General features: G+C 43.7%; 1 protein-coding gene across 1 annotated transcript in view; it reads left to right on the forward strand.

Annotated features, from left to right (window-relative positions):
- hfm1 (helicase for meiosis 1) overlaps positions 1-13,526 on the forward strand; it is a 92,647-nt gene extending 79,121 nt beyond the window's left edge. The window contains exons 36-37 of the mRNA XM_052013230.1: positions 6,421-6,581; positions 13,403-13,526. Coding sequence (XP_051869190.1) covers positions 6,421-6,581; positions 13,403-13,526 — 285 coding nt within the window. The remainder of the gene's footprint in view (positions 1-6,420; positions 6,582-13,402) is intronic.
- The last annotated feature ends 267 nt before the right edge of the window (positions 13,527-13,793 follow it).

Here is a 13,793-nt window from a genome sequence, read left to right on the forward strand (position 1 = left end):
TAAGGTGCATGGGATCCACAGTGAATTGGCCATTTGGATTCAGAATGGCTTGCTTGTAGAAGACAGTGGTCAATGGGACTTATTCTAGCTGGAGGTGTGTGACTAGTAGTGTTCCTAAGGGATCCATATTGGGACCTCTGCTGTTTGTGATGTATATAAATGACATGGATGAAAACGTACATGAGTGCATTAGTAAGTTTGCAGATGATACGAAGATTGGTGGTGTTGTGGATAGTGTAGAAGACTGGCAAAGGATATAACGAGATATAGATCAGTTGCTGAAATGGGTGCAGAAAAGGCCAAATTTGAAGTGTTGCACCTTGGGAAATCAAATGTAAAGAGACAGTACACTGTTAATGGCAATACCCTTAACAGTGTTGATGAGTAGAGGGATCTTGGGGTCCAAGTTCATAGCTCCCTGAAAGTGGCTACACAGGTTGATAGGGCAGTAAAGAAGGCATATGGCATGCTTGCCTTCATTAGTCGAGGCACTGAGTTCAAGAATCAGGAACCATTCTGAAGGGGGAGGGTGAACAGCCAGAGGTCATGGTACATATTGGAACCAACGACATATATATGAAAAGAGATGAGGTCCTGAAGAGGGAATATAGGGAGTTAAGTAGGAAGCTGAAAAGCAGGACCTCAAGGGTAGTAATCTCTGGTTTGCTGCCTGTACAACATGCCAGTGAGGGTAAGAATAGGATGATTTGGCAGATGAATGCGTGGCTGAGGAGTTGGTGCAGAGGGCAGGGTTTCAGATTTGTTGATCACTGGGATCTCTTCTGGGGAAGGTACGACCTGTACGAAAGGGACAGGTTGCACCTGAACTGGAGGGGAACCAATATTCTTGTGGGCAGGTTTGCTAGAGCTATTGGGGAGGGTTTAAACCAGTTTGGCAGGAGGATGGGAACCAGAGTGATAGGTCAGAGGTTGGTGCATTTAGTGTACAAGTAGATGCAGAGTGTAGAAAGACTGTGAGGAAGGACAGGCATTTTGAAAGAGCAAAATTGCAGTCAGTTGGATGGGCTGAAGTGTGTCTACTTTAATGTGAGAAGTATCAGGAACAAGGGTGATGAACTTAGAGCATGGGTAAGTACATGGAACTATGATGTGGTGGCCATTGCAGAGACTTGGCTGTTGCAAGGGCAGGAATGGCTGCTGGATATTCCGGGGTTTAGATGTTTCAAAGGGAACAGAGACAGAGGTAAAAGAGGTGGGGGAGTGGTTTTGTTGATCAGGGACAGTGTCACAGCTGTAGAAAGGGAGGACCTCCTGGAGGTATCGTCTACTGAGCCAGTGTGGGTGGAAGTCAGGAACAGGAAGGGAGCAATCACTCTATTGGTAGTATTCTACAGAACCCCCCCCCCCCCCCCTATTAGCAGCAGAGACACTGAGGAGCGGATCGGGAGGATAGGAGCAGACAATATGGGAAAGTATTTAACTGGGGGAGGGGGAATTATGATGCTATTAGGCAGGAACTTGGGAGTGTAAATTGGGAACAGATGTTCTTAGGGAAGTGCACAGCGGAAATGTGGCTGACGTTTAGGGAGTACTTGCATGGGTTCTGGATAGGTTTGTCCCATGGAGGCAGGGTAAGGATGGTAGAGTGAAGGAACCGTAGTTGACAAGAGATGTAGAAAAGGAAGAAAGAAGCTTACCTAGCGTTTAGAAAGCATGTAACAGACAGAGCTCTGGATAATTACAAGGGAGCTAAGAGGGAGCTTAAGAATGGACTTAGGAGAGCTACAAGGGGGCATGAGAAGGCCTCGGCGAGTAGGATTAAGGAAAACCCCAAGGTAGGGGCGGTCCTTAATGAATACTTTGCTTCAGTATTCACCAGTGAACGAGACCTTGACGTTTCTGAGGATGGCGTATGACAAGCTGATACGCTAGGGCATGTCAACATGAGGAAGGATGATGTGCTGAAACTTTTGAAAAAGATTAGCATAGATAAGTCACCAGGGCCAGATGGGATATATCCAATATTTTTACGGGAAGCGAGGGAAGAAATTGTTGCACCTTTGGCGATGATCTTTGTGTCCTCACTGGCTACAGGAGTAGTGCCAGATGATTGGAGGGTGGCAAATGTTGTTCCTTTGTTGAAGAAAGGGAGTAGGGACACCTCTGGGAATTATAGACCAGTGAGTCTTTCTTCAGTGGTGGGCAAATTACTGGAGAAGATTCTTAGTGACAGGATTTATGGGCATTTGGAGAAGCATAGGCTGATTACGAACAGTCAGCATGGCTTTGTGAGAAGCAGGTCGAGCCTCAGGAGCCTGATTAAATTCTTTGAGGATGTGACAAAGCACATTGATGAAGGTAGAGCAGTGAGTGTGGTGTACATGGATTTCAGTAAGGTGTTTGATAAAGGTCCTCATGGAAGGCTCAGTCAGAAAGTAAGGAGGCATGGGATTCCAGGGAAACCTGGCGATGTTTATTTTCAGAATTGGCTTGCCCATAGAAGACAGAGGGTGGTGGTGTATGGAACGTATTCTGCCTGGAGGTCAGTGACCAGTGGTGTTCTGCAGGGATCTGTTCTGGGACCTCTACTCTTTGTGACTTTTATAAATGACTTTGATGAGGATGTGGAAGGTTGGTCTGTAAGTTTGCTGATGATACTAAGGTTGGTGGTGTTGTAGATAGCGTAGAAGGTTGCTGTAGGTTACAACAGGACATTGATAGAATGCAGACCTGAGCTGAGAAGTGGCAGATGGAGTTCAACCCAGCAAAGTGTGAAGTGAAACACTTTGGGAGATCGAATTTGAAGGCAGAATACAAGGGTAATGGCAGGACTCTTAGCAGTGTGGAGGAACAGAGGGATTGAGGGGTCCACGTCCATAGATCCCTCAAGGTTGTCACGCAGGTTGATAGGGTTGTTAAGAAGGCATATGGAGTGTTGGCCTTCATTAGTTCACGAACCACAAGGTAATGATGCAGCTCCATGGAACTCTGGTTAGACCACACTTGGAGTATTGCGTTCAGTTCTGGTCGCCTCATTATAGGAAGGATGTGGAAGCTTTAGAGAGGGTGCTGAGGAAAATTACCAGGATGCTGCCTGGATTGGAGAGCATGTCTTATGAGGATAGGCTGAGTGAGCTAGGGCTTTTCTCTTTGGAGAGAAGGAGGATGAGAGGTGACCTGATAGAGGTGTACAAGAGGCATAGATTGAGTGGACAGTCTGAAAATGGCTAACACAAGGGGCCATAATTTTAAGATGATTGGAGGAAGGTATAAGGGGGATGTCAGAGGTAAGTTTTTTTTACACAGAAAGTGGTGGGTGCGTGGAACACACTGCCTGCAGAGATTATGAGGGCAGATACCGTATGGACATTTAAGAGGTTCTTAGATAGCCACATGAATGATAGAGAAATGGAGGGCTATGTGAGAGGGAAGGGTTAGATAGATAGATCTTAGAACAGGATAAAATGTTGGCACAATATCGTGGGCCGAAGTGCCCGTACTGTGCTGTAATGTTCTATGTTTATCAAACCTTAGTTAGGCTGCATCTGGAGTATTGCATTCAGTTCTGGTCACCCCATTATAGGAAGGATGTCGAGGCTTTGGAGAGGATGCAGAAGAAGTTTACTAAGATGCTGCCTGGATTAGAGGGCATATGCTATGAGGATAGGTTGGACAAGCTTGGGTCGTTATCTCTGGAGCGGCATAAGCTGAGGGGAGATCTGATAGAGGTTTATAAGACTATGAGAGGCATAGATAGAATAGACAGCCAGTACCTTTTTCCCAGGGTTGAAATGTTTAATACCAGAGGGCATTCCTTTCAGGTGATGGGGGTAAGTTCAAAGGAGATGTGTGGGGCAAGTTTTTCTACACAGAGAGTGGTGGGTGCCTGGAATGCACTGCCTGGGGTGGTGGTGGAGGCAAGTACGGTAGGAGCGTTCAAGAAGCTCTTAGATAGGCACATGAATGTGAGAGAAATGGTAGGATATGGACATTGGGTAGGCAGAAAGGATTAGTTTAGTTGGGTATTTTATTACTAATATAATTGGTTCGGCACAAAATTCTGGGCTGAAGAGCTTGTTCCTGTGCTGTACTGTTCTATGTTCTATTTCCATAACATGAAATTTAAAATTATGTTTGAATTTCTGATTTGAAATTATGTTTTGAGTTGATCGTTCAGTGTTTCTGATTCTGATCAAAGTCCAATGATAATTCCCACCTCAGCCTTCCTCCCCAACCCCACCTCCCCTCCCACTCATTCTTCATGTAGATAGTGAGTATTGTAATTTCTCCAAGAGAATTAGTGAATTAACCAAGGTTGCTTTCATGCAGGACCTAATTGATTAATCACTTTAACAAAAGCCAAAGTGCTTACAATAATATGGAAATAATCTTCGTATGAATACATTCTTTATACATTAGAATCACATTATGCAATTTCAGTGGCAAAGAGTGTTAAAGAGAGTGTTGGAGAAGTACATTGGAAAAACTTAACAAGATGTCTATGACATGTAAACTTCTGATTACTGAGGGTCCTGCCACTCATTGTGTATTTCCTGGCCTGGTTTAACTTCCTAAAATGCATCACTTCACACTTGTCTGGTTAAATTCTATTTGCCATTCCCTTGCCCACTTTCCTGGTTGACCTAGATCCTATTGTAACCTTAGACAACCTTCTTCACTGTCCACTGTACCACCAGTGTTGGTGTCATCTGCAAACTTACTAATCATGCCACCTTCATTCTTTTCCAAATCACGAATATATATGATGAACAATAAAGGATCCAGCACCAATCCCTGTGGCACACCACTGACGACAGGTGTCCTATCTAAAAAGGCAACCCTCCACTACAACCACCTGCCTACTATTACCAAGCCAATTTTGTATCCAATTTGCTATCTCACCCTGGATCCCAAGTATTCTCATCTTCTGGACCAGCTTACTATGCAGGACCTTGTCAAAGGCCTTGTTAAAGCTCATATAGACAACATCCAGTGCCCTGTCCTCTTCAATCCTCATGGCACCTCTTCAGACAAATTAGTGAGACATGGTCTCACACAAACAAAGCCATGCTGACTATCCCTAATTAGCCCTAGCCTTTCCACACGCAAATAAATCCTGTCTCTCAGAATCCTTTCCAGTAACTTTCCCACCACTGTTGTTAGGCTCACTGGCCTGTGGTTCCCTAGCTTGGTCTGGCAGCCCTTCTTAAATAAAGGTCTAACTTTAACCATCCTCCAGTCTTCCAGTACCTCGTCAGAGACGAACAAAAATACAAAAGTTTCTGACAGGGCCCCAGAAATCTCTTTCCCTGCTTCCCACAACATCCTAGGGTACACCTGGTTAAGCTCCAGTGATTATCCACCTTTACGCACTCCAAGACCACAACACCTTCTCCTTTTCATGTTGATATACTTTAGGATAGCACTGCACGGTAGTGTAGCAGTTAGCACAACGCTATTACAGCGCCAATGACCCGGGTTCAATTCCGGCCGCTGTCTGTAAAGAGTTTGTATGTTCTTACCATGACTGCGTGGGTTTCCTCCGGGTGCTCTGGTTTCCTCCCACATTCCAAAGATGTACGGGTTAGGAAGTTGTGGGCATGCTATGTTGGTGCCAGAAGCGTGGCGACACTTGCGGGCTGCCCCAGAACACTCTACGCAAAAAAGATGCATTTCACTGCGTGTTTCGATGTACATGTGACTAATAAAGATATTTTATATTCCCTGAACTCACTAGCTTCCATGTCCTTCTCTACAGTAAATACGAACAAGAAGTATTTAGTTAAGACATCACCCATCTCCCATGGCTCCACATATAGATTACGACATTGATCCTTAAGGGGATCTACTCTCTCCCTAGTTCCCCTTTTGTTTAATATACTTGTAGAATCAGTTAGGAATCTCCTTTACCTCACCTGCCAGGGATATCTCATGGCCCCTTTTTTAGAACAGTACAGCACAGGAACAGGTCCTTCAGACCACTTTTGTCCTCTTGTTTTCTTTCTTAAATGTACTTCTACCTCCCCTATACTCCACAAGGGACATGCTTGACCTCAGCTACCCCGTTACGTGACATATGCTTCCTTTTTCCTATCCCTCATCATCCAAGGTTCCCTAACCCTTCCAGGCTTGCTTTTCATTCTAACAGGAACATGCTGGCCCTGAACTCTTCCTATCTCATTTTTAATGGCCTCCCACTTGCCAGGAATCCCTTCACCTGCTAACAACCTCTCCCAATAAACCTAGTTCCTGACTAATGCCATCAAAATTAGCCTTTTCCTAATATATGACTTTAACATGAACCAGTCCTATCTTTTTTCATAACTATCTTGAAACTAATAGAATTATGCTAAATAATTGCAATATGTAAAGGCTTCTAAAGCACATAGTTAATTAGAATAAAAGTAAGACATTTTCAGTGATTTTATTTTTAACAAAAATGTTAATCTTATATTGCAGCCTAAAATCCTTGGAACTACTCACCACACAACCTTTAACCAAGGTTCAGAGGAAGAATTGAGTTCTGCATCATCCAAAGTGAATGCACTGAAATATTCCAAAAATAGTGGGCCCTTGGACTGCTTCCATCACTTTGGAACAACTACTGCAAGAAAACCCAGGTAGGAGCCTGTATTTCATTTGTGTGCGCTCCTTAGGACAGAAATCAGTTAGTGAATTAAATTTGTGAAAATCTAGGATACTTCATGATAATCACTATCAGATTTATTTTATTGTGTATTTTAGACTATTTTCTGTCACTGTGGTTTTATATATTTCAGATATGCTTCAGAAGAAGAGTACGATGCTCTGCTTAGCATTTTTGATGGCATATTTTAGAACAGCACTTAAAATTTGGGGAGTTGTAAATATGTTCTTGTTATATCAACAAATTACAAAAGCTTTCAATTTGTTAATTGCTACTGGTATGTGCTAACTAGAATACAAATTGAGAAAGCTAAATAAGACAAAAAATGTTATCTGCTTTCGTTGTCACTTTTCACATTAAACTTGGTGTTTTATTTGGTCAACAGATCAAATATTTTAAGTATTATATTTCTAACCTGAAAAGATAAATACTGTAAGATACTACTGAACAAAAACTAAATTGTGCGCCTGAAATTCCCCTTTATTATTTAGCAGAGGTGTTGTTCTATTTAATTTGACTGATTGGTATTTCTAGTTTAAAAAAAACGGAAAAGATTTTCAAGTGAAAGTGTTATTTTTGCAAGTTTCCTGAAGTTTGTGGTCAAACCATGAGATTACATTCCTTTATTATTAAATAATGACTGTTATGTTTGTATGAAGGAGAGTTGACATCTGTGATCTTCCCTACACTTGTAACTGAATGTAAAGTGTTAAATATTTCCTTTCATTCTCAAACCTTAATGACAGTTAATTTATGTCAGGTGTAGAGATGTTCTAATTCCACTTGGGAACTGGTGGACTAGGCTGCTTTTGTGCGGCACTTACTGACTAGTTGAGATGTAACTAGCAGAAACCTGGGAGCTCAAGACCTGACCTGCATTTTGAGGGTTTAAATACCAAAATAATTACTTGTAAACATAAATGTTGACAAATGTAAACTAAGTTAATGATTTAATAATTAGAGTCCTACCATTGAGGTCACCTTATTGTATTGAAAATTGTTCAAATTTAACTCCAGGAAAGCTAATTGCATGAATAAAGTTGTTTGTTCCTTCAAGTGTCAGTCCAGTTTATTGAAGACCTGTATTCAACATAATACAATATTTTCTATTCAGTATGAAAAGCAGGACCTCAAGGGTAGTAATCTCTGGATTGCTGCAAGTGCCACGTGCCAGTGAGAGTAAGGATAGGAAAATTTGGCAGATGAATGCATGGCTGAGGATTGGTGCAGGGGGCAGGGTTTCAGATTTGTTGATCATTGGAATCTCTTCTGGGGAAGGTGAGACCTGTACAAAAGGGACGTGTTACACCTGAACTGGAGGGGGATCAATATTCTTGTGGGCAGGGTTTAAACTAGCTTGGTAGGGGGATGGGAACCAGAGTGATAGGTCAGAGGTTGGTGCATTTAGTGTACAAGTGGATGCAGAATGTAGAAAGACTGTGAGGAAGGATAGGCAGTTGAAAGGGCAAAATTGTAGTCAGTTGGATGGGCTGAAGTGTGTCTACTTTAATGTGAGAAGTATCAGGAACAAGGGTGATGAACTTAGAGCATGGGTAAGTACTTTGGAACTATGACATGGTGGCCATTACAGAGACTTGGCTGTTGCAAGGGCAGGAATGGCTGCTGGATGTTCCGGGGTTTAGATGTTTCAAAAGGGACAGGAACGGAGGTAAAAGAGGTGGGGGAGTGGTTTTGTTGCTCAGGGACAGTGTCACAGCTGTAGAAATGGAGGACGTCCTGGAGGTATCATCTACTGAGCCAGTGTGGGTAGAAGTCAGGAACAGGAAGGGTTTCAGATCTCTCAGTGGGATGGCATTTTGGAGATAGTGACCATAACTCCTTCACTTTTACCATAGCCTTGGAGAGGGATATGAGCAGATGATATGGGAAAGTATTTAATTAGGAGAGGGGGAATTATGATGCTATTAGGCAGGAACTTGGGACAGTAAATTGGGAACAGATGTTCTTGGGGAAGTGCACAGTGGAAATGTGGAGGTTGTTTAGGGAGTACTTGCATGGGGTTCTGGATTGATTTGTCCCATTGAGGCAGGGTAAGGATAGTAGAGTGAAAGAACCGTGGTTGATGAGATGTAGAATATCTTTTCAAGAGGAAGAAATAAGTTTACCTAAGGTTTAGAAAGCATGGATCAGACAGGGCTCTGAAGAGTTACAAGGTAGCCAGGAGGGAACTTAAGAATGGATTTAGGAGAGCTAGAAGGGGGCATGAGAAGGCCTTGGCGAGTAGGATTAAAGAAAACCCCAAGGCGTTCTACATGTCTGTGAAGGATTGGAGGATGACTCGAGTGAGGGTAGGACTGATCAGGAATAAAAGAGGAAACATGTGCCTGGAGTCAGAAGAGGTAGCGGGGGTCCTTAATGAATACTTTGCTTCAGTACTCACCAGTGAGAGAGACCTTGAGGTTTGTGAGGATGGCATACGACAGACTGATACACTAGAGCATGTCAATGTGAGGAAAGAGGATATGCGGGAACTTTTGAAAAACATTAGGATAGATAACTCACCAGGGCCGGATGGGGTATATCTAAGGTTATTATGGGAAGCGAGGGAAGAGATTGCTGAGCCTTTGGCGATGATCTTTGCGTCCTCACTGGCCAGAGGAGTAGTGCCAGATGATTGGAGGGTGGCGAATGTTATTCCTTTGTTTAAGAAAGGGAGTAGGGATAACCCTGGGAATTACAGACCAGTGAGTCTTACTTCAGTGGGGGGCAAGTTACTGGAGAAGATTCTTAGACACAGGATTTATGGGCTTTTGGAGAAGCATAGGCTGATTAGGGACAGTCAGCATGGATTTGTGAGAGGCAGGTCATGCCTCACGAGCCTGATTGAATTCTTTGAGGATGTGACAAAGCACATTGATGAAGGTAGAGCAGTGGTTGTGGTGTACATGGATTTTAGTAAGGCGTTTGATAGGTTCTTCATGGAAGGTTCATTCAGAAAGTCAGGAGGCATGGGATCCAGGGAAACTTGGCTGTGTGGATTCAGAATTGGCTCACCCATAGAAGACAGAGGGTGGTGGTAGATTGATCATATTCTGCCTGGAGGTCCATTACCAGTGGTGTTCCACAGGGATCTGTTCTGGGACCCCTCCTGTTTGTGATTTTTATAAATGACTTGGATGAAGATGTGGAAGGGGGGGGGGTTAGTAAGTTTGCTGATGATACAAAGGTTGGTGGTGTTGTAGATAGTATAGAAGGTTGCTGTAGATTACAACAGGATATTGATAGAATGCAGACCTGAGCTGAGAAGTGGCAGATGGAGTCCAACCCAGAAAAGTGTGAAGTGATATACTTCGATAGATTGAATTTGAAAGCAGAATACAAGGATAATGGTAGGCCTCTCAGCAGTGTGGCGGAACAGAGGGATCTTGGGGTCCATGTCCATAGATCCCTCAAGGTTGCCGCACAGGTCGATAGGGTTGTTAATAAGGCATATGGTGTGTTGGGCTTCATTAGTCAGGGTATTGAGCTGAAGAGCTGCGAGGTAATTTTGCAGCTCTGTAGAACTCTGGTTTGACCACACTTGGAGTATTGTGTTCAGTTATGGTCCCCTCATTACAGGAAGGATGTGGAAGCTTTGGAGAGGGTGCAGAGGAGATTTACCACAAGGCTGCCTGGATTGGAGAACATGTCTTATGAGGATAGGCTGAGTGAGCTTGGGCTTTTCTCTTTGGAGAGAAGGAGGATGAAAGGTGACTTGATAGAGGTGTACAAGATGATAAGAGGCATAGGTCGAGTGGACAGTCAGAGACTTATTCCCAGGGCGAAAATGGCTAATACGAGGGGACATAATTTTAAGATGATTGAAGGAAGGTATAAGGGGGATGTCAGAGGTAAGTTTTTTACACAGAGAGTGGTGGGTGCGTGGAATGCACTGCCGGCAGAGGTTGTGGGGGCAAGTGCATTAGGGTCATCTGAGAGACTCTTAGATAGCCACATGAATGATAGAGAAATGGGGGCTTATGTGGGAGGGAAGGGTTAGATAGATCTTGGAGCAGGATAAAATGTCAGCACAACATCATGGGCCGAAGGGCCTGAACTGTGCTGCAATGTTCTATGTTCTAATATTTTCTATGGTTGGGAGAAATGATTGTTGGATTTCTATTTTGCCTGCTTACTGGCAAAAGGATTTCTTTGTTATAAATCCACCTTTTTTTCTACTTTTCCAGTTTCTAGTTCCATTCTTGTCCTATGGGTATTGATTGCACAAGTTGGTGCTTTTCCACATATGAAATTAGAGACTGCCAACTAGCTATATTTCAACTGGGAACAGCAAAGCTGAGCCAAATACTGTTCTCATCCAACATCCACATGTGTACACTTTCTGGAGGGCCGATCGTAATTGGTTTATTATTGTCACGTGTACCAAGATACAGTGAAAAACTTTTCTTTGTGTGCCATCTGGACTGATCATTCCATACATAAGTACATCGAAGTAGTACAAAAGTGGGGAAAAAAAACCCAAAATGCAGAATATAGTGTTAAGGTTATGGAGAAAGTGCAGTGCAGGTAAAAAAAACAAAGTGCAAGGGTCATGATGAGGTAGACTGAAAGATCAAGAGTTCATCTGTATCATAGAAGAGGTCCATTCATGGGTCATATAATAGCTGGGTAGAAGCTGTCCTTGAGCCTGGTGGTACGTATTCTCAAGCTTTTGTATCTTCTGCCTGTTGGGAGGGGGGAGAAAAGAGAATGACCTGGGGTGGGAGTGGTCCTTGACTATGTTGGCTGCTTTCCCAAGACATCGGGAAGTGTAGACAGAGTCAATGGAGGGGAGGCTCGTTTTCCTGATAGACAGGGCTACATTCACAACTCTTTGCAATTTCTTGTGGTCTTGTGTGATGTATCTGGATAGGATGCTTTCTATGGTGCATCTGTAAAAATTGGTGAGGGTTATCCGAGACATGCTGAATTTCCTTAGCCTTCCGGTTAGAGGTGCTGGTGTGCTTTCTTGGCCATAGCTTCCACGTGGCTGGACAAGGACAACTTGTTGATGATATTTACACCTAGGAACTTGAAGCTGTCAACCATCTCCACCTCAGCACCATTGACTCAGACAGGGGCGTGTATTCCGCACACTCTTTTGTTTTGCTAACATTGAGGTAGAGGTAGTTTTCTTGACACCATGGCACTGGGCTCTTTATGGACTTCCTATGCTATTGTCACTGTTTCAGATCTGGCCCAATATGGTGGTGTCACCTGCAAACTTGTAAATCAAATTAGAGCAGAATCTGGCCACACAGTCTTGTGTGTATAGGGAGTAAAGGGCTGAGGATGCAGCCTTGTGGGGCACCAATAATGAGGGTAATCATGGCAGAGGTGTTGCTGCCTATTCCTACTGATTGTGGTCTGTTGGTCAGGAAATCAAGAATCCAGTTGCAGTGGTAGGTGCTTTGGAGATGAGTTTGTTTGGAGATGAGGTGCTTTGGAGTCTAGGAGTTTGGAGATGAGTTTGTTTGGGATTATAGTATTGAAGGCAGAGCTGTCGTCAATAAATAGGAGTCTGACATGGGTGTCTTTGTTATCCAGGTGTTCCAGAGATGAGTGTAGGGGCAGGGAGATGGCATCTGCCGTGGACCTGTTAGGGCAGTAGGTGAATTGCAGAGGGTCAAGGTTGTCTAGGAGCTGGATTTGGTGTGTGCCATAGACAGCCTCTCAAATGATAGATGTCAGATCCACCATGCTATCTTATTTTTCTTTGGCACCAGGATGATAGTGGTTTTCTTAAAGCAGGTGGGAACCTCAAATTGAAGTAGGTAAAGATGTCTGTGAATACTCCCACCATCTGATCCACACAGGATCTGAGGATATGCCCCAGGACTTCATCTGGGCCAGTCACTTTCAGTGGGTTCACTCTCAGGAAGACTGATCTAACGTTTGCGACAGTGACCATGGGTACAGATGCATTGGAGGCTAAGATATCTTTATTAGTCACATGTACATCTCAGGTACAGGGCGGATGGTGTCATTTCATTAACCTTCTGTTCGAATTGTGTATAGAATGCATTGAGCTCATTGGGGAAGGATGCGTTGCTGCCATCGATACTGCCGGACTTAGTTTTGTAGCCTGTTATAGTGTTCAAGCCGTGCCACAACTGACATTTGGTCTGGGACTGTAGTTTGGTCTGGTATTGTCTCTTGGCATCCCTCATAGCTTTACAAAGGTCGTACCTAGATTTCCTGTATAGGTCAGGGTCACCCAATTTGAATGCCTCAGACCAGGACTTCAGTAGGGAATGGATCTCTCGGTTCATCCATGGTTTCTGGTAGGGGAACACTCAGATTGACTTCTTTGGTATGTAGTCCTCTACACACTTGTTGATGAAGTTTGTGATGGCCATGGCATAATCATTTAGATTGAACACTGAGTCCTTGAATATGGACCAGTCCACCAACTTGAAGTAGTTGCATAGAAGCACATCTCTTTCCTTAGTCCAGCACTGTATGACTTTCTGTACCGGATGGGAAGATGGGAGGACCAAGGGTGAGGTTGGGAGAGGATTAATGATGTGCAGGGAATTGTCATTGAACAATGATCAGTAGCAAAAACCCTGGATCTTGTATTTAATCTCCACAGTCTAGGAGTATTGAGGCTAATTGCATTACTATCAGACAACTCGGCACAGACTAGGGAATCAAATCACTGGGAGTGGAAGCTTTTGAGAATTCCATTTGTATCATTTGAAATACATGTGAGTTATGGGACATTTTCCACAGTAAAGACTGTTCCTCAGAATCTCTGATGTCGGAGCATAAACATTTCTCTTTCTCTACAAGCTACTATGCTGAAGTTTTTAGTACCAGTTTCTACAAGCTCTCCACCACTGCCTTCAAGAACGAAGAGTCGCCGCCGCGTATCTCGGAAACATGGCAAGAGGGCTGGGCTGCAGATGAGGCTTAAACAGCGTGGTTACAAGACCCCCCCCTCCCCAGCATACTACTAGCTAACATCCAGTCCATTGAGAACAAAGTTGATGAACTAAGGGCAAGACTGACCTACCAAAGAGAACTGAGGGACTTTTGTGTACTATGTCTCACTGAAACGTGGCTCACACCTGCCTCACCTGACCTTGCTATTCAACCTGACGGCTTCTCAATTCATCAAATGGACCGCACAGAGTCCTCAGGCAAAGTTAAAGGTGGAGGGGTCTGCTTCTTAATCAATAAC

The sequence above is a fragment of the Pristis pectinata genome, chromosome 3, assembly GCF_009764475.1.
Source record: "Pristis pectinata isolate sPriPec2 chromosome 3, sPriPec2.1.pri, whole genome shotgun sequence".
Classification (NCBI taxonomy): Eukaryota; Metazoa; Chordata; class Chondrichthyes; order Rhinopristiformes; family Pristidae; genus Pristis; species Pristis pectinata.